General features: G+C 39.5%; 1 protein-coding gene and 1 non-coding gene across 2 annotated transcripts in view; one reads left to right on the plus strand and one right to left on the minus strand.

Moving 5' to 3' along the window:
- Nucleotides 1-9,425: 9,425 nt before the first annotated feature.
- The window catches only part of IWS1 (interacts with SUPT6H, CTD assembly factor 1), a 43,945-nt gene continuing 26,933 nt past the window's right edge, over nucleotides 9,426-26,437 (minus strand). Inside the window, exons 7-14 of the mRNA XM_045298863.1 lie at nucleotides 21,255-21,405; nucleotides 20,348-20,430; nucleotides 18,883-19,012; nucleotides 17,626-17,743; nucleotides 16,228-16,339; nucleotides 15,625-15,681; nucleotides 14,953-15,064; nucleotides 9,426-9,791 (exon numbers count right to left, since the gene is read on the minus strand). Of these exons, the coding sequence (XP_045154798.1) occupies nucleotides 9,660-9,791; nucleotides 14,953-15,064; nucleotides 15,625-15,681; nucleotides 16,228-16,339; nucleotides 17,626-17,743; nucleotides 18,883-19,012; nucleotides 20,348-20,430; nucleotides 21,255-21,405 (895 nt within the window). The 3' untranslated portion in view covers nucleotides 9,426-9,659. The remainder of the gene's footprint in view (nucleotides 9,792-14,952; nucleotides 15,065-15,624; nucleotides 15,682-16,227; nucleotides 16,340-17,625; nucleotides 17,744-18,882; nucleotides 19,013-20,347; nucleotides 20,431-21,254; nucleotides 21,406-26,437) is intronic.
- LOC115873063 lies at nucleotides 25,720-25,829 on the plus strand. Its single transcript, XR_004048210.1, has one exon. It is a non-coding gene; the product is annotated as a U6 spliceosomal RNA (small nuclear RNA).

Here is a 26,437-nt window from a genome sequence, read left to right on the forward strand (position 1 = left end):
GCTTTACACAATTGATTTATGTATGGATTGTGATAAGAGTTGTATGGGTCCCTAATAAAATGATTAAATAAAAAAAACCATTAGTAGTCATAGCTGATATCAAGGAGTTCAAGAAGAAAGAACTGATGGTGGCAGGAATTATAGAATTATGCTTGATCTAATTGGATTATGGATTGTTATAATATCTGTATACTATCTGTAAGAGCTCCCAATAAAGTGATTTTTAAAAAAAAGAACTTTCTCCCTGAAATGCTCATCCCTAACCAGAGTCAGTGAATGTGATTTATGAACAGGAATCACTTACCTACTCACCAGGGCAGCCGAATCCCAGCTCCTTCCTTGTCTTGACACACTGAGACTTCCTCAGGGTACCAACTCTATCAGTGTCCTCGGGGCTCCGTGTATTATTCAAGGTAGCAATACATGGAGTAACCAGCAACCCTGGGAGAAAATGAACAAAAATGCTCATTTCAGACCACAACCGTGTTCAAAGTTTAACAAAGTCTGAGATCAACTTGAGGGTCAACATGAAAGCACTCAGCATATATCCTGAAGACGTCCCCGAAGACTCCAGAATGTAACTAGAAGCTTTGGTGGCAGGAAGAATTTACTTTAGATCCATGGACTCTTGCTACCTACTGTATGATATGGGGCAACAAGTTCACTTTGAATCGATTTTTCTTACATGCAAAAGGGCACATTTTGACAACTAACTTCTGTAAAGCTTGAAATAGGAGTAATGTGCGTAAAGATCAGAGAGGTACCTAACACACAGCAGGGCACAAAGTCAGTAGGAAAATGCACAGAATATTCTTTATAATGCCATTGCATGCAATAGGGTTGTTTTACAGTTTTTTGTTTTGGGGTTTTTTTTGCTTTAAAAGATTGTGTTAATTGGTTGATTGATTTCAAGGTGAATTCTACTCCGTTTAACTGTAACTCTATTGTACTTGTTTCCTCTTATTTTACATTGCTGAACACCATTGTATTCTTAAGAAACCAATTCATCTCCAACTTTTTGCAAATTGCAGGAACTATGAAAGGTCAGGAAAACAAAAGTCAAGGAATGACGTTTGAATGACAGAAACAATTACAAACCCCACAAGGAAAAATCCATCTGACTAAAAAAAAAATCACTGCCATCAAGTTGGTTATGACGCAGTGACCCTACAGGACCTGAGTAGAGCTGCTTCCCCAGGGTTTCTGAGGCTGTAAATCTTTACAGGAACAGGAAACCTCATCTGTCTCCCAGTGGGCAGCTGGTGGTTCTGAACTGCTGGCTTTGTGGTTAGCAGCGCAGTGGGTAACCACTATGCCACCAGGGTTTTTCCAGCTGATAAGGCTTGAAAAGTGCATGGATCTGGAGCCAGGAGACAGCTTGAGTTCTAGCTCTATCATTCAGTTGCGGTAACTTTGAATTCATTAAGCCATCTTCCTCATGTTTAAAATATGTCCAGCTGATGTCAAAATGCAACATGCTGTAAAAATAGTGCAGGATGCAGCATCAGGACTGGAGGAAGTCTCATTAGCAACCTGTGCTGTGCAGATGGTAGGACCCTGCTTGATGAAGGACTTGAAGCATTTACTGATGAAGACCAAAGACAACCAACAGCCTTCACTAAGAAAGCAAGCCTCAATGTAGAACAAGAAACCCCTAACAACTGGATCAATAAACAACACTATGAGAAGCAGAGAAAAGATTTAAATTGTCCAAGAGTTCATATTACTTGGGCCTACAATCCACACTCAGGGAAGCAGCAGTCAAGACACCAAAGGACCTATTTGCCTTTGGCAAAACAACTGCAAAAGGCCACTTTAAAATGTGAAAGATGTAATGATTTAAAAAAATAAAGTGTGAAAGATGCAAGATGTCCCTTTGAGGACTAAGGTGTGTACCTGCCTTAAAGCATGTATTCTCAGCAATCTCCTGTGAAAACTGGACACATGGGTAAGAGCGGAGAATTGATCCATTTGAAGTATGGTGGTGGTGAAGACTTGAAAGTACCATGAATGGCCGTTAAGAACAAGCCCATCTGCCTTAGGAGAAACACAGCCGGACTGCTACTCCTAAGCAAAGACGTTGAGACTTCCGCTCATCTACTTTGGATGAGTTATCAGGAGGGACCATTTCCTGAAAAAAGCATGTTTGGCAGAGGATCAGTCAAAAAGATGACCCTTAATTGTTCTTTTATCAAGAGAAAGAACTTCTCTAGTCATAGAGGCAACACTGGAGAATTTATTAGGGGCTTCAGAGTAGCAGCCATGCCATGACCTAAAAGCTAACAGGTTAAAGAGCAATGACTTGCTTCACTCATTTGCTGTGAGAATGTAAGGGTTCATCTGGGATTATGGGAACTTCAGTCCAAAATGCTGTTTCCACCAGAAAATGGATATGAGGGAGTCTGGGGAATATTGTCTAAATGGGTCCCAAGAGGGTATCAGTTCTGTCTCTTAGGTAATACCTGTACAAAATAACTTAAGCATATTTTGTTGAGAAGGCTTGCAGACACCTGTGCTCCAATGTTCATCGCAGCACAGTGACTTGGAAACAACTCAAATTTCCATCAACGGATGAATGGATTGAAAAACTGTGGTACATACATACACTGGAATACTACACGCCCTGAAAAGCAGTGATGAGCGCATGAAGTACATCGCCGCATGGGAAGAACTGGAAGAAAATATGCCAAGTGAATTAAGCCAAGCACAAAAGGACAAGTACAACATGAGTCCACTGAGGTAAGTTTAAAAATGCAAAAGGGGCATAGGAGAAAAGCTACTATATACATACATTCCTGGGGTGATGTCCAGGTACTATGGCAGGGGCCAGACCCAATCCAGGGATACATATGGTAGCCACTAAAAAGGAGGGGAACAGAAAAAAAAAGACATGGGTAGCAGGGGAACAGGGCACTAACCCATCCAAGGGGAGGATATTGTCTATATCTCCACAGGAGAGGGAGAGAGGGACCAGACTTCAATCCAGTGCATCAAACAGGTGAATGCAACCTACAGGCATGAAGCAGGGAACCAATAGAGAGGTCTGCGGGGCAGACCCCAATCCCAGGGGATAGCACTGGGGCTACAGCTCAGGGAGAGGGGCGCATCTAATCAGAGAATACAGGAGCAAAACAAAGAGGGAAGGAGAGTGGAACACATCCTAGCCCACTAAGCCCCTAGGATGATATTCCTGCTCAGAGCAGCCAATGCACAGAGGACCATAGTGCCGGCACCACCACAAGACAAAACATCCCTCACTGACCCATATTGCTATGAGGGGTAACACTGGAAGCAGTGTGGGAACTGTGCCCGATCTGACCTCACCACATGGGGGGAAATGCTAAGGGCGTGCAACAGAGCAGCAAGGAAAGCAAAGCAATGAAGTCCCTAGGGAATACCAAAAATAGATTTGGGGGACAGGGCATGGCACCTCCTCAGACTCGACCGGAAAACATTCCTGAAGGTCAACAAACAGACCTGGAACTATTTATAGGATTTTCTTTTTTCTTGTCCTTGATTTTTCGTTGTTGCTGTTTGGTTTTTCGGTTTTCTTTTGTCATTTTGTTTTGCTCTGTCTTGTTTTTGTGCTTATTATTGTCCCTGCATGTCTACCTAGAAAAAGTTGGGACAAAAAATCTGGAGGAGAAAACACCAACAGTTGGGGGGAAGGGCATGGGAAAGGGAAAGTGGGGAAAGGAAGTGTGTGTTAACAAACCCAGGGACTAGGGAACAACAAGTGATCTAAACTCGATGGTGAGGAGGGCATAGGATACCCAGTAGGGCTTGATCAAGAGCAATGTAACTGATATTACTAAAACCCAAATGAAGGCCAACATGATAGTGTAACAAAAGGAAAGTAAAAGGAAATAGAGGAAAGAACTAGGAGGCAACAGGCATTTACAGAGATCTAAATACAGGCATGTACATATGTAAATATATTTATATATAATGATAGGGAAATAGATCTATGTGTATATATTCATAGGTGTAGTATCAAGAGAGCAGACGGATATTGGGCCTCTACTCAAGTACTCCCTCGATGCAAGAACACTTGTTCTAATAACCTGGCATTCTGTGATGCTCAGCTTCCCAACACAATTGCTGAAGACAAAATGGTACATAGCAAATGTGGTGAAGAAAGCTGATGGTGTCCGGCTAGCAAATGATATAGCAGTTGGAGTCTTTAAGGCTTGAAGATAAACAAGCAGCCATCTAGCTGAGAAGCAACAAAGTCCACATGGAAGAAGCACATCAGCTTGTGTGATCATGAGGTATCGATGGGATCAGGTAACAGGCATCAAAGACAGGACAAAAAACCTATCAATGTGAATGAGGGGGGAGTGAAGAGTGGAGACCCAAAGTCCATCTGTGGGCAATTGGACATCCCCTTACAGAAGAGTCACAAGGAAGAGATGAGCCAGAGTGCAGTACATCGATGAAACATACAACTTTCCTCTAGTTCTTTAATGCTTCCTCCCCACCCTATCATCATCCCAATTCTACCTTACAAATCTGGCTAGACCAGATCATGTACACAGGTAGATAAGAGCTGGAAACACAGGGAATCCAGGACAGATAAGCCCCTCTGGACCTATAAAGAGAGTACCAATACCAGGAGGGTAAGGGGAAGGTGGGGGAAGAAAGAGGGAACCAATCACAATGATCTATATATAACCCTCCTTGGGGGAAGGACAACAGAAAAGTGGGTGAAGGGAGACATTGGTCAGTGTAAGACATGAAAAAATAATTTATAAATTATCAAGGGTTTGTGAGGGAAGGGAAAAATGAGGAGCTGATACCAAAGACTCAAGTAGAAAATGTTTTGAAAAGGTTGATGGCAACAAATGTACAAATGTGCTTGACACAATGGATGCATGTATGGATTGTGATAAGAGCTGTATGAAGCCCCAATAAAATGATTTAAAAAGAGACAGACAGAGAAGGCGTGCCTCTGGGAGCTTCTCTGAGGTCTAGTCCCACTATCGTTTCTCTCTCGGGTCTAGCCATCCCATGTCATGTGTGCTTACCTGCTCTGGTTCATAATGAAACGAATCGACACACTGTGGCCACCGTGGGTTCAAACATAGCAATGATTGCGAGGAGGGTGCAGAACTGAGCGGTGTTGCATTCTGTTGCACACAGTTGCTAAGAGAACTAACTCAATGGCACTTAACAGGAATATTTAGTGCAACAATAGGACTCAGATAACCAGACTTAGTTCTTGCCCTCTAGGTGATTACAGTCTAATCTACATGGCCACTGCTTACTCCTGACATGGATTTCAGAATAATCTACCTCAGTGATAGAGACATAGATGATTACATTGGTTACCTTCCATTTAACCCATCTCAAAAGACTAGTGTTTACACAGACCTTCTAACCTCTTGTGTTGGCCTCCCAATAGATCTGGGCTGGGGAATTAAGATCATTTCCACGGTATCTCTAGACAGAGAACTTCTCAGCACACAACCAGGCAAAGAATTACAAACAAACCACTCTCCCAAACTCAAAGCGCAGGCAAGCATCCTCTATTCCCCCTTAGGACTCTTAGAACTGTCAACACAGAGCACCCTCCCTCACAAGATCATCTCACATATTAGAGAAAACTCTTAAGTCTCCTCTAACTTAGCATCCAATGACTTTTTTCCCCTAACCTAAAAAGTAAGCTATTTTTACTTAAATCCTGTCCCATTGCACTCACAGCTGCAGTTGTAGCACGTGAGCATTTCAGACAGGATGCCGTACTTTGTAAGAACAGAACTCATCTTTGGGAGCAGATTCATACATAGCCTTTCATCTCAAGTGAATGATGCTTCTATTAGTTGTGCTTTCAAACGTGGCAATTCAGTTTCTACTTTCGAAGATTAAAACGCTTTTAAAAGAAACTTATGGTCAATCTTTTTGTAAGCCATTACCTCAAAGCTTTGGTTAAATCTGGAGTTTCCTTAAAACGAGGCATCCTGGTTTAATCCTGATTAAAAGTCCCTGGAGGACATCGTGCTTGGTAGAGGGGCAGTGAAAACGAGGAAGGCACACAAAGGTGGGCTGGTACCTCGGCTGCACCACTGGGCTCAACCATAAGAACAACTGTGCTACGGCACAAGGACAGGCAGTGTGCTGGTCTGTTGTAAGCCGGGTCGCTGAGGCAGAACCTACTCGATGGCCACTGAACCACCAAGTGCGCGTCTGTTGCTTAGCAGTACTAATAGCCACACTACCTTGACTACAAGAACTTGTTTAGGGCAACATTTCTAGTCAATAACTACACTAGGTAATCTTGTCTTTAAGACTAACCCGGCACCGTCACAATCCTTTTACATTTAGATAACACATATTCCTAGCATTACATACTCCACTCAATCCCACTGTGAATCTGAGGTTAGAGGGCTTACAGGCAGGTGAGTGAGAAGTCAGTCTGGAAACACCGATTTGTTTCTAGAACGCTGAGTGTTCTTTATTAGCAATAAGCTCTCCTTCTGCCTGTCAGGTCACATGATCCAAAAAATGTAGTAATTTGCCCAAAACTCATTCAAAATTTAGTTTTCAATCAGGCTAATAATCAGAAACACCTGACATTACAAGGACCTCACTTCTAACGTTAACTCTGGGATAAAGCCTGTACGCCTTTAAGTGATTCTGTCCACGCTAACCTAATGGTTAGGAAATATGACCAATATTGGGGAATATTAAATCCTTTCTCTAGGGAGAAACATGCCTATGAAGCAATTCAAGAAGTTAGCGAAAAAAACTAAAAAATAATTGAATTTTTCCAAGTTCCCTTTCTCCCCTTTGGGATAAAGGGCCAAAATGCCAACAAGTTATTCTCAAATCGTTTCAAAAAAATCATGTCTGTGTATCATCAGGACAGAGCAATTGCTAGAAAAGGACTTCCTGCTTGGTCAGTAAAACAAGGGAGATCATCAGAGATGGATTGAAACAATGAACTCACACACACCAGCACCCACGAAGATGGCATAAGATCAGGCAGGATTTTATTGTTATACATAAGGTTACCATGAGTTTGGGATGACTCGATGGCAACAACAATTATGAGGGGATTTCAAAAAGCCTATGGAAAAATTCCATTATACCTTAATTCCATTTTCCCATGAACTTTTTTAAAGTCCCTTCATATTTGTGTTTCTGTGCGTGTGGTACAAAAAGTTCATGGAAAATACAGGTAATTAAGAAAACTGTAGATTTCAAAAAAAATATTTGCACCAAAATGAACTCACATTAACTTATTCTATTATGTCAGAACAGGATCAAGTTTGAGGCACTCGATAGGTAAGTCAGTTTGAAAACAGCCCCTAATGGAGCAACTGTTTTGCGAACATTGACTCAAGAATAAACATTAGACTTACGGGGAAGCTTAAGCAGAATAATGGTGAAATCACTGGTGTTTTACAAAGTTTATGGAGACAATATCCTAAAGAAATCAGCAGCTCACCAATGGATAGCTCGCTTTAAGAAGGGTAGAGACAATGTTGAAGATCTAAGCCTGTAGTGGCAGACCATCCATGTCAACTGTGAGGACACAATTTTGTTTGTGCCCTAACTGGAGAGGACCAACGATTAACAGCAGAAACAATAGTCAACTCTACAGACCTCTCAACTGTTTCAGTTTACACAATTCTGACGGAAAAAACTGAGTGCACTTCCTGCTCAATGGGTGTGCCCAGATCAGCTGCAGACAAGAACATTTAGTAGAAATTTTAAGCAAGTAGAGTGAAGACTTTGAAGCAGTTGTTGGAAGAATAAAGCCAGGAGAGGAAGCAATGACTACCAAAAAGCAGTATTCCAGGCAAAGCAAAAGCACACCTGTCAAGAACAAGGGCCATGGCAATAGTTATTTGACATGCTGAAAGCATTTTGCTTGTCAACGTTCTAGAGATTAAGTAACAGTAACATTTGATTTAGTAGTTTTGAAAACATTCAGAAGAAAAAGACCCAGGAAAGTGTCACAAGTGCTCCACCAAAGAAGGACCTAATTGTAGGACAGTCACAGGAAATCATTAGGTATCTACTATACTGCACTGATCTGGGTATCTTTGACTTTTTGTTTCATAATCTTAAAACAAGTTTTAAAGGCCATTTTTTTCAACAGTTGACTACGTAAAAAAGACTGCCTTGGCATGGTTAAATTCTTGAGGGATGGATTAAATGGCAGGTATCATCACTTATAAAAATATACTGATAGTGCTTATGTTGATAAATTTTATCTTTTAATTCCATTTTTTTACCAACTTCTTAGAAATCCCCTCATGTACATGGTGATAAATAAATGTGGCAAAATATTAAAATTTTAAAAACAGGTAAAGTGTATAAGGGTGCGTATTTTGCTATTTTTGGAACTTTTATTTTAAATTTAGAATATTTTCAAAATTTAAGTTAATTTGGTCAGCCAGGTTTATGATTTCTCAAAAGAAAAAACTATGGTTCTTTTTTTAAGAGTACAAATGAATTTCCTCGTATTTTGAGTCCTCGGGTGATTCTGCTTTGTAATTCAAGTATCAATTATAAAATTTCCAGGTCACTTGGCACTTACCCAATGATATGGCAAAATACCGTGTTTATAAATTTAAACTTGCTTATAAACCACTTCTGCCTTGTTTAAGAGTTCTGTAAGACATAACACTAGACGGCTGTGCTTTTGAGTCATTTTGAATGTGACAACAATTTAGGGTTTTTTCCTGATTGGTTTATCAATCACCTTTTAATACCTTCAATTTACCTACCTCTTGCAACTTCACTATCCTATTTGCCCTTTTAAGTTTATTGAAAGCAAGTGTAAATAGTCCTGAGAGGTTCTCTTATGAGTAAAATGCTTTATTACATGAGCATCATGCTATTTCAGATATTTAAAGGCCTTTCTGGCCAAAAAGATTCTCATGCTTATGAAATTAAGATTGTCCGATATTCTACTCCAATTTGTATCAGACTACAATTTCAGTAATTAAAATTATTTAAATGATAAATGTTATTGAATTTAATAATTTCAACCCAGAAGGAATTTCTCAAAACTAAGTCTCTAGATAGAGACTGCTAGAAAACAAACTAGCAAACAAAAACGAAACAGAAGCAGAGCAACAAGAAATAAAATTCTTATCCCTATTCTAGTTGTCCATTTGCTAATGCGATTTTCACTTCAACACAAATTTCCTCTAAGGAAGAATTTCTCAACCTTTTTTCTTTACTGCCAGGCCCCTATTCCCAAAGAGGAAATTTAAAAATGTAAATTAAATGATTAAGTAGAATTTTACCCAATAGGGACATTTTACCTATTAGGGAAAATTTTTTTGTGGGTTAAAAATTTAGAGGATCACAACGACTGTAATATCCACAATGATTTCTTTCAATACCCAAGAACTAATTTTTGTTCCCATTGAGAAAATTTCTTCTTAGACAATGAAGAGACAATCCCCCAAAACCAGAGTGTAATTTTATTGTGTAAAGTTTATAGCAGTATGACTAATATTCTTCTGTACAAAGTACACAACAAACAGTTTTAAATACATATGAGAAATTGCTAGTCCTATGACATTTGATACAAGTGGAACCAATCATTTACAGATACACTAAAAAAAAATGTAATGAGATATTTCTCCTCCAAAGAGTCTCTCATAAATTTCTTAGAGATGTCGGTCCATCCCAGGCAGTCACAATGGCATTTTATTGCCCTCGATGCTGATTTTCACTGCGTGTGCTGATCTGCTTTTTTTCCTGATATCTGTGAACTTTCTCATCTGTTTATCCAGTCGGCTGATACCTTTCTTGGAGGTGCCCTGAAACTAAGAGTGGGGGTGGAAAATTAAAGAGCAGTAATCGAAACACAGAAATCTAGTTTTGTCTTTCATTTTCTTCTACCTGAAAGTTAGCTTTCAGATGCCAGAATCACCAAAATGTGCTTTGAGGTTCTAAGAACACGTGAAAGACTAAACAGCACTGTCACATATACTACTAAATTATTTTGTCTAATTTTAAATTTTGGCTTAGTCCATGGAGATTTAATGAGGAGTGAAAAATTAAGCAGATGATTCCCCGCCCTCCCACCATACTGGCATTTTGATGATTTGCTTTCCCTTTTAAAAGATCATTAATTGGAATCGATCACTTAAGAGAAATTAGAGGGCTAGCATATGCAAAGCAAACCTGTATATATGCTGGAGTGTTAGTTTCAGACCCAGGCGGATCCCTCTGACTCAGCAGGCTCTGTAGCCCTTGAGCAAGTAAGTCACTGGCCTGGTCTGTGTTACTCACAGGATTGCTAGAAGTAATTAAGGTAATGATGTCCTAGTCAGTCCTCAAAAAAGTATCAGTTCAATACTAATTATTACTCTTTCTGGACTATAATTTACATTTAACTAAATACACTCAACACCAACACCAATGTTTTGCAAAGGAAAGTAACTAGTTTTTTGACCCAAGGGACTACCTCTTTAAAGAGTGCACAGTTTCTAGAAACGTACACAATTCGAACATCTCTTCCAATTTGTCCTTCATTCATGTTGAACAGTTTGGTTACTGGGCAGTTTCTTTTATATTCTAAAAATGTCAGATGTCTTACAAAGTTGTGGTTCCCTCCACCACCCCACCACCCCCAAAAAAACTGACACGTTTAGAAATGTTGAAAGGCTTGCAATTTTTGTCAAAGGCCAAAGTGAATTTTAATTGCTAAGGTGATTCTAAGAATGGCGAGTGGTTAAAAAAGACCAGTATTTAGAATTCTTCCAAGATGTTTACTACTAAACAGCCTCTGAAGTTCAATTCATGATAATGCTAAAAAAAAAAAAAAAAAAAGGTGGGGCTTAATGTAGTTGATGTAGTTCTTTTGAGTCTAGGCACCTCCAACCAAGAACTAGGCATATACTATTAAGTCACTCTTGAACAAGAGCCCTACTGAACATTTAGTCTAGATCTTATTTTCTAAGGAAATCCCAATCCCAATATATATTTTTTATCAACTGAAACTTCTGTTTCTAAGTCAGAGTTAGCACATTTGGCAGATAAGATCTATGCCACCTACTTAGCCCTTTAATTTCCTGGATATTCCCAAATCTGTAATTTCTTTTCAGACAACATTTCTTTATCTTTGGTACTTGCACTCAACCTACATTTGACATATTCCATATCTGGATCTCAGCCAACTGTCCAACTCCTCACAGCTCTATACACCAACCAGTGGCCTTCTCCTTGCCCATTTGTAGGACATTCTCTATGAGTCTGAACCCTGATTGCTCTGTTTACCCTTGGCAACTGGGAGATACACATCCAGGGCAGTGTCTAAACACAACGCTGATCACTCAGAGCCAGCAGATGCTTAGTTACCTCATGCCTGAAAACAGTGAGAGAATGTCAAATTGGTCAAAGTCAACAACCTCCCTTGTGATTCATAAGTTTTACACTGTTATTAAAAGCCATGAAACCTGGCAAATTTTGGGAGTGAAAAACCAGAAACCACAGTGGAATCAAAAACAAATTGTTACATAGTCATACAATAGACTAAATGAAGCCATTAAAAAGATGAATCTATATGGAGGATTAATGAAGGAAAATAATCAAAATTATACACAGTATAATTTCAATTATATTTAAGATATAAATTGAAAAAAAGTGTAATGTTCAGCTTTCAAATGGTGGGATAAGAGATGAATACTACACAACATAGTATTTTATGAGAGGCCTTTAAAAAGTTTATGGAAAACTTGTATTATAAAAAGAAATCATGCTATTTCCAATATTTGTTTTTGCACTAAAATGAACTTGTACTAACTTTTTGTAACATGTCAGAACAGGATCAAATTTGAGGCACTATAATAGATAATTAGCTTGAAAAGAGCCTCTATGGGAGCGACTATTCTGCTAAAATTGAAGCAAGAATAGACATCAGATTTATGGTAAAGCTTGATAGAAGAATGGTGAAATCAAGAATGCTTTACAAAAAGTTTATGGGGACAATGTCGCAAAGAAAACAGCAATTTACAAATGGATAGCTCATTTTCAAAAGGGTGGAGACAACATTGAAGATTTAAGTCTGTAGCAACAGACCATCCATGTCTAACTTGTGAGGAAACCATCTTGTTCGTACTCGAATTAAAGAGGACCAACGATTAACAGCAGAAACAATAGTCAGCACAAGAGACCTCTCAACTTGTTCAGCTTACAGAATTCTGATAGAAAATTGTGTAATTAAAGTTGAGCAACCTTGCTGCTCAACGTATGGCCCCCGATCAGATGCTGACAAGAGAAGAGCATTTCTTAAGAAAAGAATTGTTAACGGGAGATGAAACATGGCTTTACCAGTACAATCCTGAAGACATATCACAAGCAAAGCATCAGAGCACTGGCTGCCAATTGGTGGAAGTAGTCCAGCCAAAGCAAAGGCGGGCCTTTGAGGAGCAAAGGTGTGGCAACAGATTTGTAGGGTGCTCAGGGCATTCTACTTGACTTTCTGAAGGGCCAAAGACCCATAACTTCCTGTTCCCCCTTCGCCGTTCATCTCTACTCTAGGTCGTGGGGCTACCTCTTCCCTTCTCCCTACCACTTACAAGGAGGGTTGGACTGCAACCATTGGCACCGAGAGATAGACACAGTGCCTTTCAAGACAGGAACCATGTTTCCAAAGACCAGCCACTAAAATTTTGTATGACATTTTTAATGTCATCCCACAGTTCATAATTCTTAAAATTCAAAGTGTGTGTAGAGGGGAAATATTCTGAAAGAGCTCAAGGAGGGAAGAACTACTGAATTGTATAATATGTAAATTACGTGCTAATAAAACTGTTGGGAACAGGGAGGGAAAAGACTATGATAAAAGTCTTTTTTTTTTTAATTTTAAATGGAGAGAAGTGGCCAAGAGACAGGGATAAAAGTGAAAGCTAAAAAAAAGGAACATTAAAGAAGCAGAAGTTCTTGGCATGAACTGGTACTCCTCTGTCTTTATTCTCAGGTGAGTAAGAAAGGAGCTTGCTTTGACAGTCACTTACTGATCCACTGGTGGGAATATCAGAGCGGGGCCAATGGAAACGGGAAGCAAAGCTGAGAAAGGAAGGCAGCGTACAGACTTTCTCGGGACACTGCCAACAAAGGTGCCCTTTATGAATCTCAGAGTTTGGTGGATAAATTGTCCTTTAGGAATGTCTCAAATTTTTTCCTGTCTCTGAGTAAGTACATTAAATCTATCTGTTATAAAAAAAATCCACACAGTGTGATGAGTCCTCAAATATATGTTGTTGGGCACTAGGAGGGAAAAAGGTCACCTCCCTCTCACCAAGAAGTCTCAAACAGTTTACACGCCTGTAATGCAAACCACGATTATGGGGCCTGACAAAAAGGCTTTTTAATAAATTATGTACAAGCCAAGACCAAATGCTTTATGAGAAAAATGACAATCTTTTAGTCACTAGGTACGCATTAAGGAAGGAATGGTCAATTTCTAAATATTCAAGATTGCATGCCATGATGTGGGATATAAACACTTTTCCCCAGCTTTGTCCCCCCAAAGACAGGCCAAACCTCAGAGGCTGTTTGCCAGCACATGGTGGGAGTTCGGATGCTTAGACATATTCTCCATGAAGGCATTCAGCCATCCAGAGCAATCAGACACTATTGTTTATCCCACACAGGGGGCGCTCAGTCCCTGCTGTTAGGGACAGTTGATTGCCTCCCCTGAAAGCTTAGACTAAATCAAGTCTCCAGCTCAAGAGCAATCAAAGTTAGGCAACCATCATGAAGCTAGGATCCGCCTTCTCACATGTATACCCTTGACTCCTCCTCTTCCTACAGCGTGCACACCCCTAGATCGTCCCCCTCCCATTATTGTATTACCTATAGTACAACCCCTTCCTGTGACGTACTATCTGTACTTAGGGGGCTTGCACGTCCCCCAAAGATACATAAGCCTTGGTTAGTAATAAATCTCTCTCGCTCCTGCTATTCACACCTTCCACATCCCCACGTGGACCACCAAGCAGGGATGAGGTGAGCATGCTACCATGCAATGTGTCTGACTCCTATATTTCACTCTCTCCCCTATCTCTATTATTCTCTATGACTTGACTAAAATCTTTACTTATTATCGCTGTACAATTGCGCCTGCTGGGCCTGTGATGATTTGTTAGGAGCTGGCTCCCCTGACACAATGAAATGTTTATTAGTCATTACTTAAGAAAATGAAAACACACACACACACACACTTTCACTGACTGCTGACATGCATAAGTATATGCTTCTTTGGGGATACCTCTCTAGCAGGTCTAGGCCTACACAAGCATCCTGTTGCCTTCAAGACTGAATTTACTGTGTGGCGCACTTTGCTAAGTTGTTTTTGCATATGCTTTTCCAATCGGTTTTGCCCTTTGTAAGAACACCAGGTAGGAAGAAGAGATAAAGAAGAATTAAAAAGGATTACTGAAAAACACTTAAGATCTCTGAGTGATATTTAAAATGATGACAGAGGTAATATCTACCCTAAATATTTCTCAATATAAGTATTTAAACAATCAAACAGAAAAGGAAAGTTAGATGTGAGAAAACACCTAAGATCCATTTGTCATGGTTCTGAAAACGGGAATTCTATCTGAATACACCAGGTTTGAAGAACTACTTGAAATACATGGATAAACGAGAAGAAACTTCTTGGTAACGTACTGCATATGCTCGAGTATAAGCCGACCCGAATATAAGCTGAGGTACCTAATTTTACCACAAACTGCATTAAAAATGTGCTGAAAAACTCAGCTTATACATGAGTATATACGGTCAGTCTTATGGAAAAGCTCAAGAGCAAAGAGCTTTCATCTTTTCCTTCCAGATTTTGATTTGGTCAGATGAAGGACAAGAAACAGATCTCTAAATCAGAGACACCTCAAGAGATAGTTGCACATAAAGTACAAAATAAAACAGCAATTTGCATCGTAAACCAACTCTACTATTATTCCTCTGCTCACTTACCCTGGAAGACTCCATCTCCACGTTCCACTTGGGCCTGACAACGTAATCTTTGTTTGACGGCATCGGGACCCTCGCTCGAGCACAGAACCCAGGATCTCCAGGCCTCAGAGCCCTGGGGAAGGACAATCATACTTTTTATGTAGCGAAACACAAATGGGACAGTGCATTTTTTTATTCCCACCCATCCAGTACAATTGCCTACTTGCTTCAGACCTCTTCTACTTTCTAGGTTGGCATAAGTGGTAGGAGGTAAATGTTAACGGTTTCTGTAATTTCATTGAGGAAATCAAATGTGATAAATGACACGTCCCATAAACCTGGTGTTAAGAATATGAACTATGAAGAGGCTGCAAAATTTTGTGGAAAAATGTAATTGAAAGATAATGGATTCTTCCCCGCAGAGTTTTTGAAGTCCCCTTGTGTTTAATTCAATTTTCTGTTCCTTGAGCCTAGCACTTAAGCACCAACAAAATCTTTATAAAATGAACTATTCTTCAGTTTTCTTTGTTGTCTCTCATAACACCCAGTAATTATTTTGTGCATTAGGAATGTTCAATAAATGGTCAACTGAAAAGCTCTCCCGGTGTGAACATATCCTTGACTATAACATTGTTTATTTTGTTATTTTTCATAGCACTGTACAGTCCAAGTAAAAATGTAAAGAAAGCTTACTTCTCTTCTCCTGTCAAAACCTTTTCCAAGTCTCTTCGGGGTGTCTGGCCACCAGTGCTAGAAAAATGGAATTCACGAAAATACTGAAATTTTAGAAATCTCCAACTAAGAAAACGACAACAACAACAAAGCACCACTAAATTTAAATATCAATCTTTAAAAAGTACCATTTAGGTTGGTATTTATTTATGTAACAGGTTTTCTCACAAACATATTTGTAATTAGTAAGGCCTTCCCTCCTAGATACAACTGTATTTAGTATAGTGATACACGTTGGGCCCATAATATATTTCCGCAAAGAAATTTGGAAATGGAACCGAGAAAGAGAAAACTGTTCTTTGCAAGTGTTTGGAATATAAGGGGCAACCTCTGGAAATAGGAAAAGTCATAATTAGCAAATTGACGTGGAGAGGGGAACTGTTAATATATACTATCATAATTTAATCTAAAAATATTATAAACTAGACAGGCATATCATCAAGCTGAGAGGAAAGAAAAAACCTGTTATCTTGCAATTTTCCTAATGTTCAAAATATTCACCAAAAAAATGAGTTATTGCAATAACAACATTTATTCCACTTACTCAGACCTGTTCCCTCATACCTGTTCATTCGTCGTCGTTGAGGCATTTGTTCTAGATCTCTCTGTTCCCTTTCTTCTCTTGTCATCCCTTTGTAGTTAGAGGTAAGGCCAAATATAGGCCGAGACCACTCATCTATAATAATCATGCAGTTTATGAAACAGCACTTCTCCCGCCAGTCCTTCAAACAATCACAACTTCTAAGTATTAAATATTTTTGTTCTAATGTATAACAAAGCTTACTGATACTTTTAATATACTAGGCCTTGCCACACTAAGCAGAGCAGGGACTCTCAAGGATTCATGCATCTTTGACCCCTTCACTTCCACCAGAACTGACCCACCCCTATATTCAGCATCACTGTTAAGTTATCATGGAAACTAAGGGGAATATTCTGTAAAAATAAAGGTCGAAAATTACTGCATACAACATCACATGTCTTGTTCTTTCAGTTAGCAGTTGGAAAAATGCAGGTATTGATAAAGAGTAAAGTTAAAACATCTCCCTGTGTCTATAAAATAAATATACATTCCTCTAATAAAAGTATGTGACAATCTAAAATTCTCACTAAAGTAACACTTCCCATAGTCCAATGTAGGAGACCGTTTTCTTATCTAGTCTTAAAGTTATAAAAAACGCCTTTCCAACATGAAGAGTTAGCGGTGGATAGCAAAACAAACATGGTTTCATTCTTAAAAGTGAAGCCTCTTGTAAACAATCTGGCACTTTATTAGATGCATTTCCCTCAGACTCTTCCGGATTTCTTTGGCACCATTAAACAAGAACGCACGGGTTTTAGAGAAACATTATGCAAGCAATGATAACAGCAGTAGTGGTGGATTTTTCCCGAGTACCTATTATGTGCTAGGCACTATGTTTTATATATTCTCTCAAAATAACCCCAAACAAGCACACAGTTATACAATTTTACAGAGGCGGAGTTAAGGGCTTACATAATCCATTGGCCTAAGGACACACAGAGAGGGAGGTGGGAATTAAGTTCCACAACTACAGCACGACTGACTTCAAGGCCTGCATTTTAACCCCTCTCCATGTTCTTGACCCACGATAAAAAAAACCAAACACATGCTCTGTTTGTTGTATTTAGTAATAATAATACTGAGAAGCACTTTAAATCTAAAGGGGAAAATGACTTACTGTAAGATGGTATTTAAAATTTTTCTATCCCACTTTACTGACACATTTTAAGTGAACAGATAAAAATACTATTAGCTTTTTATATACACCTATGTACTCGAGTATAAGCTGACCCGAATATGAGCCGAGGCACCTAATTTTAAGCACAAAAACTGCATTAAAAATGTGCTGGAAAACTTGGTTTATACACAAGTATATACAGTACATAATTATATCTACCTACCTATCTACACACACCAAACAAAAAACGAGGTTTACATACTGATTAATTTTCCTGCCATGTCCTTGTTAGGCCTTGATTCCTTGGGGTGTTTATAGAGATACATCACTGCTCGTCCAATCCCACTATGTTTCAGAGTCTCCTGGCTTACACTAGGTAGCTAGGGAACAGAAAAACATACATACCTATTACTCATTCAGAAGCTGGGAGAGCTGTTAATCTATTTTAGAGGGCTTCCAAGACCTCTTTCATGCACAACTGAACTTACAAAACATGCATTTTAAGGTATGTACACAGTGAACACAGAACTCCTCACATCAAGAGTTCAAAGTTGGAAGAAAAGGGGAACTCCTCACAAGGTTGGATATATAACCCAGAATAACAGAAATGTGGGTGAACAGAAACAATGGACAGTGTAAGACATGAAATAACAACAATGATATAGAATTGATAAAGGATTCACAAGGATGGGAGGGTGGGGTAGGGAGGGGAAAAAAGAGGAGCTGATACCAAGAGCTCAAAAAGAAAGAAAATGCTTTGGAAATGTTGATGGCAACATATGTACATGCGAGCTTAATACAATTGAATGGTGGATTATTATAAAATGTGTAAGACCCTCCCCTCCACCAATAAAATGCTTTAAATAAATCAATAATGGGGTTTTTTCCCCCAGAATTATCTCTGAAATGAAGTGTACATGTAAAATCAAATAATGTGAAAAGGCATAAACTAAGGGTTGAAGTTTAATACAAGAGTCAGCACATCCACTTCCTATCTATGTGACCTTGGACAAGGATTTTAATTTCTTTGAGTCTCAATTTCCACATCTGTAAAATAGGACCATCTATTTTACAGGTTTGCTGGGAGGAGACTGTGAACCAATGTCTATATAAATCACTCAGCACACTTCTTGGCATATGAGAGATTCCTCAAGACTTCTTAGAAAAGAAGCTTGCCAAAGGTGTCATGGCCACAGTAAGGGCCCAGCTCAAGCTTCAAATTCAAGCTCAGGAATTGGTATCTTTTCGACTTAAAGTTTTTCCACAGAACATGTCTATTATTATATTATAATCCTCAACCAGATACACAATGGCTACTTGAGATCTTTTATCTTCAGCATTATCATTATATGAAATTTTATAAGATCTTTCCATTTATGCTCATTTTATTAGATATGTCCCCTTTCTCAGTCACTCTTCTGACAGGCTGTAGCAGAATGTACAAATGCATGGTAAAATACAGAAGTTAATACAAACCACATCAGATAACTAATGAAAAGTCAGATTATCTGCTTCTCACCTCTTGCAGAATCTTCAACAGCTCTTCTCGAATTTTTAATGCCGGCAAACTCCTATCGGGTAGAGGTGAGAGCCATTCTTTGATGGCAGACATCACACCACTGTCAATAAATGTTTCTTTCAGGTCCTGCCTGCAATAGTAATATTTTTTAAAATTTTTAAAGCAAGACCTACGAACTATCTGGAGAAGACCTGGTGGCGTAGTGGTTATACTTTGGGCTACGATCTGCAAGATCGGTAGTTCAAAACCACCAGCTGTTCCGAAGGAGAAAAACAACAGGGCTTTCTACTCCTATAAACAGGCTTAGGAAACTCACGTGGGCAGATCTACCCTGTCTTATAGGGTCAGTATGAGTCCACAGTGACTTGATGGCTGTGAGTTCTCTTGAGTTTATAAACTATCTCCAGACTTTCCTTCCATATTTAGTGACATTCCAAAAATCTTCTTTTTCCCCAAAAATTTGCTTTTAAAGATTCATTTACATTTTAATTACGGATTCAAAAGCAGTATGAAATTTAGTTCCTATTTTCAAGAAGCATGCAGACTAGACAGGCAAAGATAAATGATTAAACACCCTAATGACAAAATGCAAATTGCTCAAGACCGGCTAGTGATGTCATGGATGGTTGACACAGTAAGAATAATCAGCCCTAATTCTTACAACTAAAAAAAAGTTCAAACTATCAGAATAGTGATTTTTCAACCTTTTTCAGGTGGTGAAGAAATCAGAATTAAGTTACTCTTTGCAGAGCACTAAGAATACTATCCTCCTGGTGGGGATAACAACCACATGTACAACAAAAACCTAAACCATGAGACACTGACGTTTTAAATCCCACCTATGGAACAGAATACATGTCAATTCCAATTATAGTAATAAAGAACATGAAAGTATTCCATACATAGACTCCTAGATCATGTCCCTGGCTCACTGATGACTAACACATGTCTTCAGCCATCAAGACTGGATAATGATTTAGTTCCAGGGGAAGCAAAGCTGACTTCAAAGTGCAGGAATATGAGAAAATCAACAGAAGAGCTTGGTAGCCAGGTTCTATTAACAAAAGGCATCATTATTCCAAAAAGACTAATGATACGTTTAATACAAGAGGACCCAAACACAGTGATCGGTGGTTATATACACCTAATATGATTAATTTGCTTACAATAGCGTCTCCGTTCCCAGTCACTGTGGAAAAACAGATGCCAACTTACCCAGAGCCCAAACAAAAACAAAATAAGTGGCTATTAAGTTTTTTTCCCACTATATCGAATTTGCTGTTATATTAAGCAACAAGGGTTGAAGAAAAACCTATAGGGAAGAAATTGTATTTAGGATATTGTGTTCACTATTACTTTTCTGCGAATTGATAAAAAGCTGTCATTATTTAGTATCTCTAGAAGAACAGCACATACTTAAAATACCATTCCATTAGAAGGGAAAACAAGAAAACGAAATACTTACTTTTTGAGGTGCATAACAACAGTAGGTAACAAAGTTAATTTTTTTAGTGCAGGCTTCTTTTGATTGTTCAACTGTCTGTCTTCCTACCAAAGGGGAAAAAAGAGTGCTTTCCTATTTTTGTAAAACAACAATACTACTTGTTAATAACTAATATAATTTAAAATCTTGAAATAAACAGTTTCTCAAAAATCAAGTTTTCCTTACAAGGAAGAATAGAGAATAGATTGTTTGCAGAGCCCCAAACTCTCAATCTATGTTGCTCAAACCCAGAAAACCTTTAACAAGTTGAGAAGCAGTCTTAACGTAAAATCTTGGTATATTTTTCCAGAGTTTATTCCAGGCACAAATGATAGCCAAGGGAATTTGGTTTGGAGGAATGCTTTTTCAGCTGTGAGGCTTGTATGATAAAAGATGTATTATCAAAGGATTACATCTATGTCAGTATTTCCCTAGTTTTTAACAAAAGTATAATTCAGAGTAACGGACTCCTGTTAGGTACCCATCACCAAGTTTCAGCACTTAGCCACATGTGGTCCATTTTATTTTAGCTATCTCAGTATTCTTCCTTCCACTTGAGAACTAGTTGGGAACAAATCCCAGACACCCACAATTAATTCCATAGGTACTCTTCTGTAAACATCTTAAAAAGATCAGTACAAATTTTAAAAAAGAAAGCTTAGCTATGTTTAGAATTTAAGGAGAAAATATTTATTACACATATTCTTTCACTTTTCCTAAACATGTAGATAAGAAATAAAACTATTTCGATGCTCAAAATTTAGAATGCTTTATTATAAAATGCAAAGTATTTTAAATGTAGCTTACGTAAGAGTTAAGCTAATTGAAGAAAAAAGCCACCCAACCAATTATGTGAGAAGAAACGGATCTCGAAGTACACTCATCTAACCTCAGCAGCCTCATTCATCTTGATTATCATGGCGCTCACAACGTCATCTGCATCGCTGATAAAGGTGCCACCATCACGGTTACGTCTGCGCTTACCACTCATGCTCTTTTTCCGCTGCAGCATCATCTCAAAATCCGACAGGAAGTCCATACTAAGTAACAACACATAAACAAGTTCAGAAGACCTGAGGGTAAGTCCCCCTTTATATACACATTTTGTCATTTAAAAACCAACTTTCTTAAATCTAATGCAGTGCTACCTTCTTTTAAATGTTCAATTACCTGTGGTTGTTACTGCCAACTCCACTTCATGGTGATCTTTTAAAATGGTGCCTGGTTTTATACCATCTTTATGAATGCCATTATAGTTGAGTCCATTGCTATGGCTATTCTGTTAAGCCGTCTCATCGAAGGTTTCCCTTGTTTTGGGGTCACCCTATACTTGACCAAGCATGATGTCCTTTTCTAATGATTGGTTCTTCACTGATGATGTGTCCAAGTAACACCCAGGTGCCGTAGTGGTTACACACTGGGCTTCGATCCTCAAGGTCCGCAGTGGGACCCACCAGACTCTGAGGGGGAAATGACGGGTCTTTCTACCCCCGCTATGAGTTAGTCACAGAAGCCCACAGGGGCAGTTCTCCCTGTCGCACAGGGTGGCTATGAATCAGGATCAACTTCATGGCAATGAGTTTTGGTTTTGTCTGGTCGTTATGAACAATTAGCTCTACAGTGAAAGTAACTCTGGCTGTGATGGTTAAGACATTATCTGACAGCTATATACTGATGCAGTCATTTCCCAATTTCGCATAATGCCGATTTTCAAGTCATTACCTGGTATTTGGAACCTAAGCTTCAGCAACCAAGATCAAAAAGACCATGGCTTGAGCCAGACACTGTAGTCTTCAAAGTGACACCTTTGCTTTTCACATTTTTAAAGGTTTTTTTGTAGCAGAATTTGCCCAGTACAATCATACATTGCTTGATTTCTTTCTTCTTTTCTCTATACTTTGCTCGTGTTTTAGCTGCTGACATTACGCTTCTTCATCAACTTCTCCCATAAATGAAGTCAATTTGATTTCTGTGTATTTCTTCTGGGGATTTCCATGTATACAGTCACCATTTGTGTTATTGTACAAGACCTCTTTTCATCAAGTGATGAAAAGCAAGGATGCTATTCTGAGGACTTTATAAAGTTAGCCTGTCCTGAGCTATGGACACCTCATACGTATGTGAAAATTGGATACCAATTAAGTAAGACCGAAGAATCAAATTTGAATCAAGTTGAAGTACCATGGTCTGCCAAAAGAACAAACAAGCCTGTCTTAGAAGAAGTACTGTCAGAATACTCCTTAAAGAAGCAGCTCTCAACCTGTGGCTTGCGACCCCTTTGGGAGTCAAACAACCCTTTCACAGGGGTTGCCTGATGCATAACAGGTGCAAAATTAGAGTTATGAAGTAGCAACGAAAATAAGTTTATAGTTGGGGGGATCACCACACCATGAGGAACTGTATTACAGGGTCAGGCATTAGAAGGTTGAGAACTACTGCTTTAGAGGTAAAGACGGCGAACTCCATCTCATGTACTTCAGATGTGTTGTCAGGAGAGACTCGTTCTTGCAAAAGGGCATCATGCTTAGCAGAGAGGCAGCACAACCAAGAAGACCTTCAACAAAGAGCAATAGTGAACGTGGCCCAGGAGCAGGCGGTGTTGCACTCTGCTGTACATAGGGTGGCTATGAGTCAGAGATCACTCACTGGAGGGCACTTAACAAACTCAACGATTGTTTGTTTGTACGGCATTTTTCAGATTTCCAAAAGACATCTCCAACGATCTTAACAAAAGCAAGGAAAACACAATCAAGTAATATTTTGTAGTTAAGACTTTTAGCTTACTCTTCTACTCATCTAGCATTGTTACTTTTCAAAAGAGCTTACTTGACCAGCCATATATTATATATATAAAGATAGATATATGGCTTAACTTCTCTAGACAATCCAGCCTAACACAAATACCATATAATTCACCAACAGCACTGAATACTAACAAGGGGAAAAGTGGAACAAATTCTCTACTAAACTTAACTAGGTACTAAATAAGAAAATACAAAGTCTCTATACCTTAACTGTTTTTTAAAATCATTTTATTGGGGACTCTTACAACTCTTATAACAATCCATACATCCATTGTGTCAAGCACATTTGTACATATGTAGCCATCATTTTCAAAATATTTTCTTTCTACTTGAGCCCTTGGTTATCAACTCATTCCCCCTCCAAACCCCCGAATCCTTGAGATAAACAATAAATTATTATTTTCCTATCTTACACCATCCACTGTCTCCCTTCACCCATGTTTTTCTGTTGTTCATCACCCTGGGGGTATTATACATAGATCACCGCAATCGGTTCCCACTCTCTCTCCCCATCTTCCCCCTACTCTCATTGTATTGCTACTTCCATTATTGTTCTTGAGGGGTTTATCTGTCCTGGATTCTATGTGTTGAGCACTCTTATCTGTACCAATGTACATGCTCTGGTCTAGCGGATTTGTAAGGTAGAAATGGGGTCATTAATAGCGGAGTAGACGAAGCATTAAAGAACTAGAGGAATATTGTGTGTTTCGTTGGTCCTTTGCTGTGCCCTTATTGGCTCGTCCCTTCCTTGTGACCATTCTGTGAGGGATGTCCAATTGTCTACAGATGGGCTTTGGGTCTCTACTCCACCCCCCTCGATTGCACCAAAATGATCATTTGTTTTGGGTCTTCTGATGCCTGATTCCATCAACACATCATGATCACACAGACTGTTGTGATTCTTTCATGTGGGCTTTATTGTTTCCCAACTAGATGGCCACCTGTTTAACTTCAAGCCTTTAAGGCCCCAGATGCTCTATCTTTCCATAACCGGGCACCATCAGCTTTCTTCACATTTGCTAATGCACCCATTTTGTCTTCAGCGATTGTGTCGGGAAGGTGAGCATCAGAGAATGCCAGGTTACTAGAACAAAGTGTTCTTGCATGTAGTATTAGTATAAGGGGGGGGGGGGGGCCAGCCCCCCCCCACTACCCACGGGTTCAGTAAGCACAATTGTACGGTTGAGATATATAAATATTAAAGTCACCGAGAGCATGAGAGATAGAAGAGACATTACAATAATGCAGTCAGACACATTACATGGTAGTATTGCTCACCTCAGCCCTGCTTGGTGGTCCACGTGGAGAGAAGGGGAAGGGAAGGAGGACAGGAAAGGGTACAACAGAGAAAGGACTGGAGAGGAGAGGGGGACCGAGAGGAGCAGCGAGGGGGCAAGAGGCCAGGGAGAGAGAGCTCTATTGCTAGCTCAGGCCTATATAACTTTTGGGGGCATGCAAACCCACTAATTACAGGTGAAGACATACGTCACAGGAAGGGGTGTACTACAGGTTACACAGTAATGAGAGGGGGTGGTCTAGGGACATACACACAATAGGACGAGGAGGGATTGGTGGTATACATGCAGCAAGATGGGTGGATCCTACATACAGGATGGCAGCCTAACTTTGGATGTCACAGAGCCTGTTTGACTTGTACCCTGGCTCAACTGATAGAGACCATTATCAGTAAGGTGTGAACTACTCCTACAAGAACCAAGCTAATGGTCGCAAGTCTTAGGGAGAAGCAATCCAATGTCTCCAGCAGCAGGGAGCAGGCCCACCCCTGTGGTGTGGAGAGAGCAGTCTGCCTCCAGGGAGGATGTCTAAGCATCTGACTTCCCCCTATACTTGCATTGATTGAGGGAGTACTTGAGTAGAGGACCAATGTGCCTCTGCTACCTTAATACTTAACATTTAAATATATGTACATAGATCTACGTTCCTATTATTATATAAAAATATATTTACCTATGTACATGCCCATTTTTTATACCTCTATAAATGTCCTTTGCCTCCTAGTACTTTCCTTTATTTCTTTTTACTTTCCCTTTTGTCCCACTGTCATGTTCGAACCTTCATTCGGCTTTCACGGCCCACCAGGCATTCTATGCTCTCCTCGCCATTGAATTTAGATCACTTCTTGTTCCCTTATCCCTGGGTTTGTTAGTTACCCCCTTCCTTTCCCCCACCTCCACCCCTCCTCTCATGTTCCCCCTGGAACTGTCAGTCCCGTTGCTTTCTCCTTGGGACTGTTTATCCTGCTTATCTTATATAGACAGACAAAAAAGCCTATGAATAGTTCCAAGTCTGTCGGCTGACTTTTACGAATGTTTTCCAATTGAGTCCAAATCAGTGTCTAGCGTTGGCCCCGAAGTCTATATCTGGAATTCCTCGGAGACTTCATTGCTTTGCTCCTCCCTTAACTGTTTTTTTTGAGTTGTCTTTAACAAAGCGGCCATCTAGTAAGGAAGCAAATAAGCCCACATGGAAGAAGTACACCAAAAGATCCAAAACAAACGATCATATCGATGTATCAAAAGGTTTCAACGGGTGCTCACTTCGGCAGCACATTCGATACTAAAATTGGAACAAGACAGAGAAGATTAGCATGGTCCCTGCACAAGGATGACACGCAAATTCATAAAGTGTTCTATATTTTTGACACACAGCGAGAATTGTGCCTGCCCTGACCCCGAGGTGAGATGCTGGGGGTATGCAACAGAGCAGCAAAAGGAGCAGAGCAATTAAGTCCCCAGGGAATACCAAAATAGACTGTGGGGCCAGGGTGTGGTGCCCCATCAGACTCTACCAGAAAACTCTCCTTAAGGACAACAAATAGACCTTGAAGTATTTCTAGGTTTTTCTATTTTTGTGTTGTTGATTTGTTGTTGTAGCTATTGTTTTATTTTCTATTGTTGCTTTATTTTGCTCAGTCTTGTGTTTGTGCATATTGTTGTCTCTGCATGTCTATCTTGATGAGATAGGTGGGATAAACAAGATGGAAGAGAGAAAAATGGATAACAGTTGGGGGGGGGGGCACATGGGAAAGGGGTAGGCGGGGGAAAGGAAATGGGTGTTAACAAACCAAGGGACAAGGGAACAATAAATGACCAAAAATCGATGGCAAGGAGGGTGTAAGAGGTCTGGTAGGGCTTGGTCAAGGGCAGCATAATCGAGAGGAATTACTGAAACCCAAATGAAGGCTGATCATGATAGTGGGATGAGAGGAAAGTAAAAGGAAATAGAAGAAAGAATTAGGAGGCAAAGG

This window comes from Echinops telfairi, unplaced genomic scaffold (genome assembly GCF_000313985.2).
Source record: "Echinops telfairi isolate 266 unplaced genomic scaffold, ASM31398v2 ScPeMD7_4;HRSCAF=17, whole genome shotgun sequence".
Taxonomy (NCBI): Eukaryota; Metazoa; Chordata; class Mammalia; order Afrosoricida; family Tenrecidae; genus Echinops; species Echinops telfairi.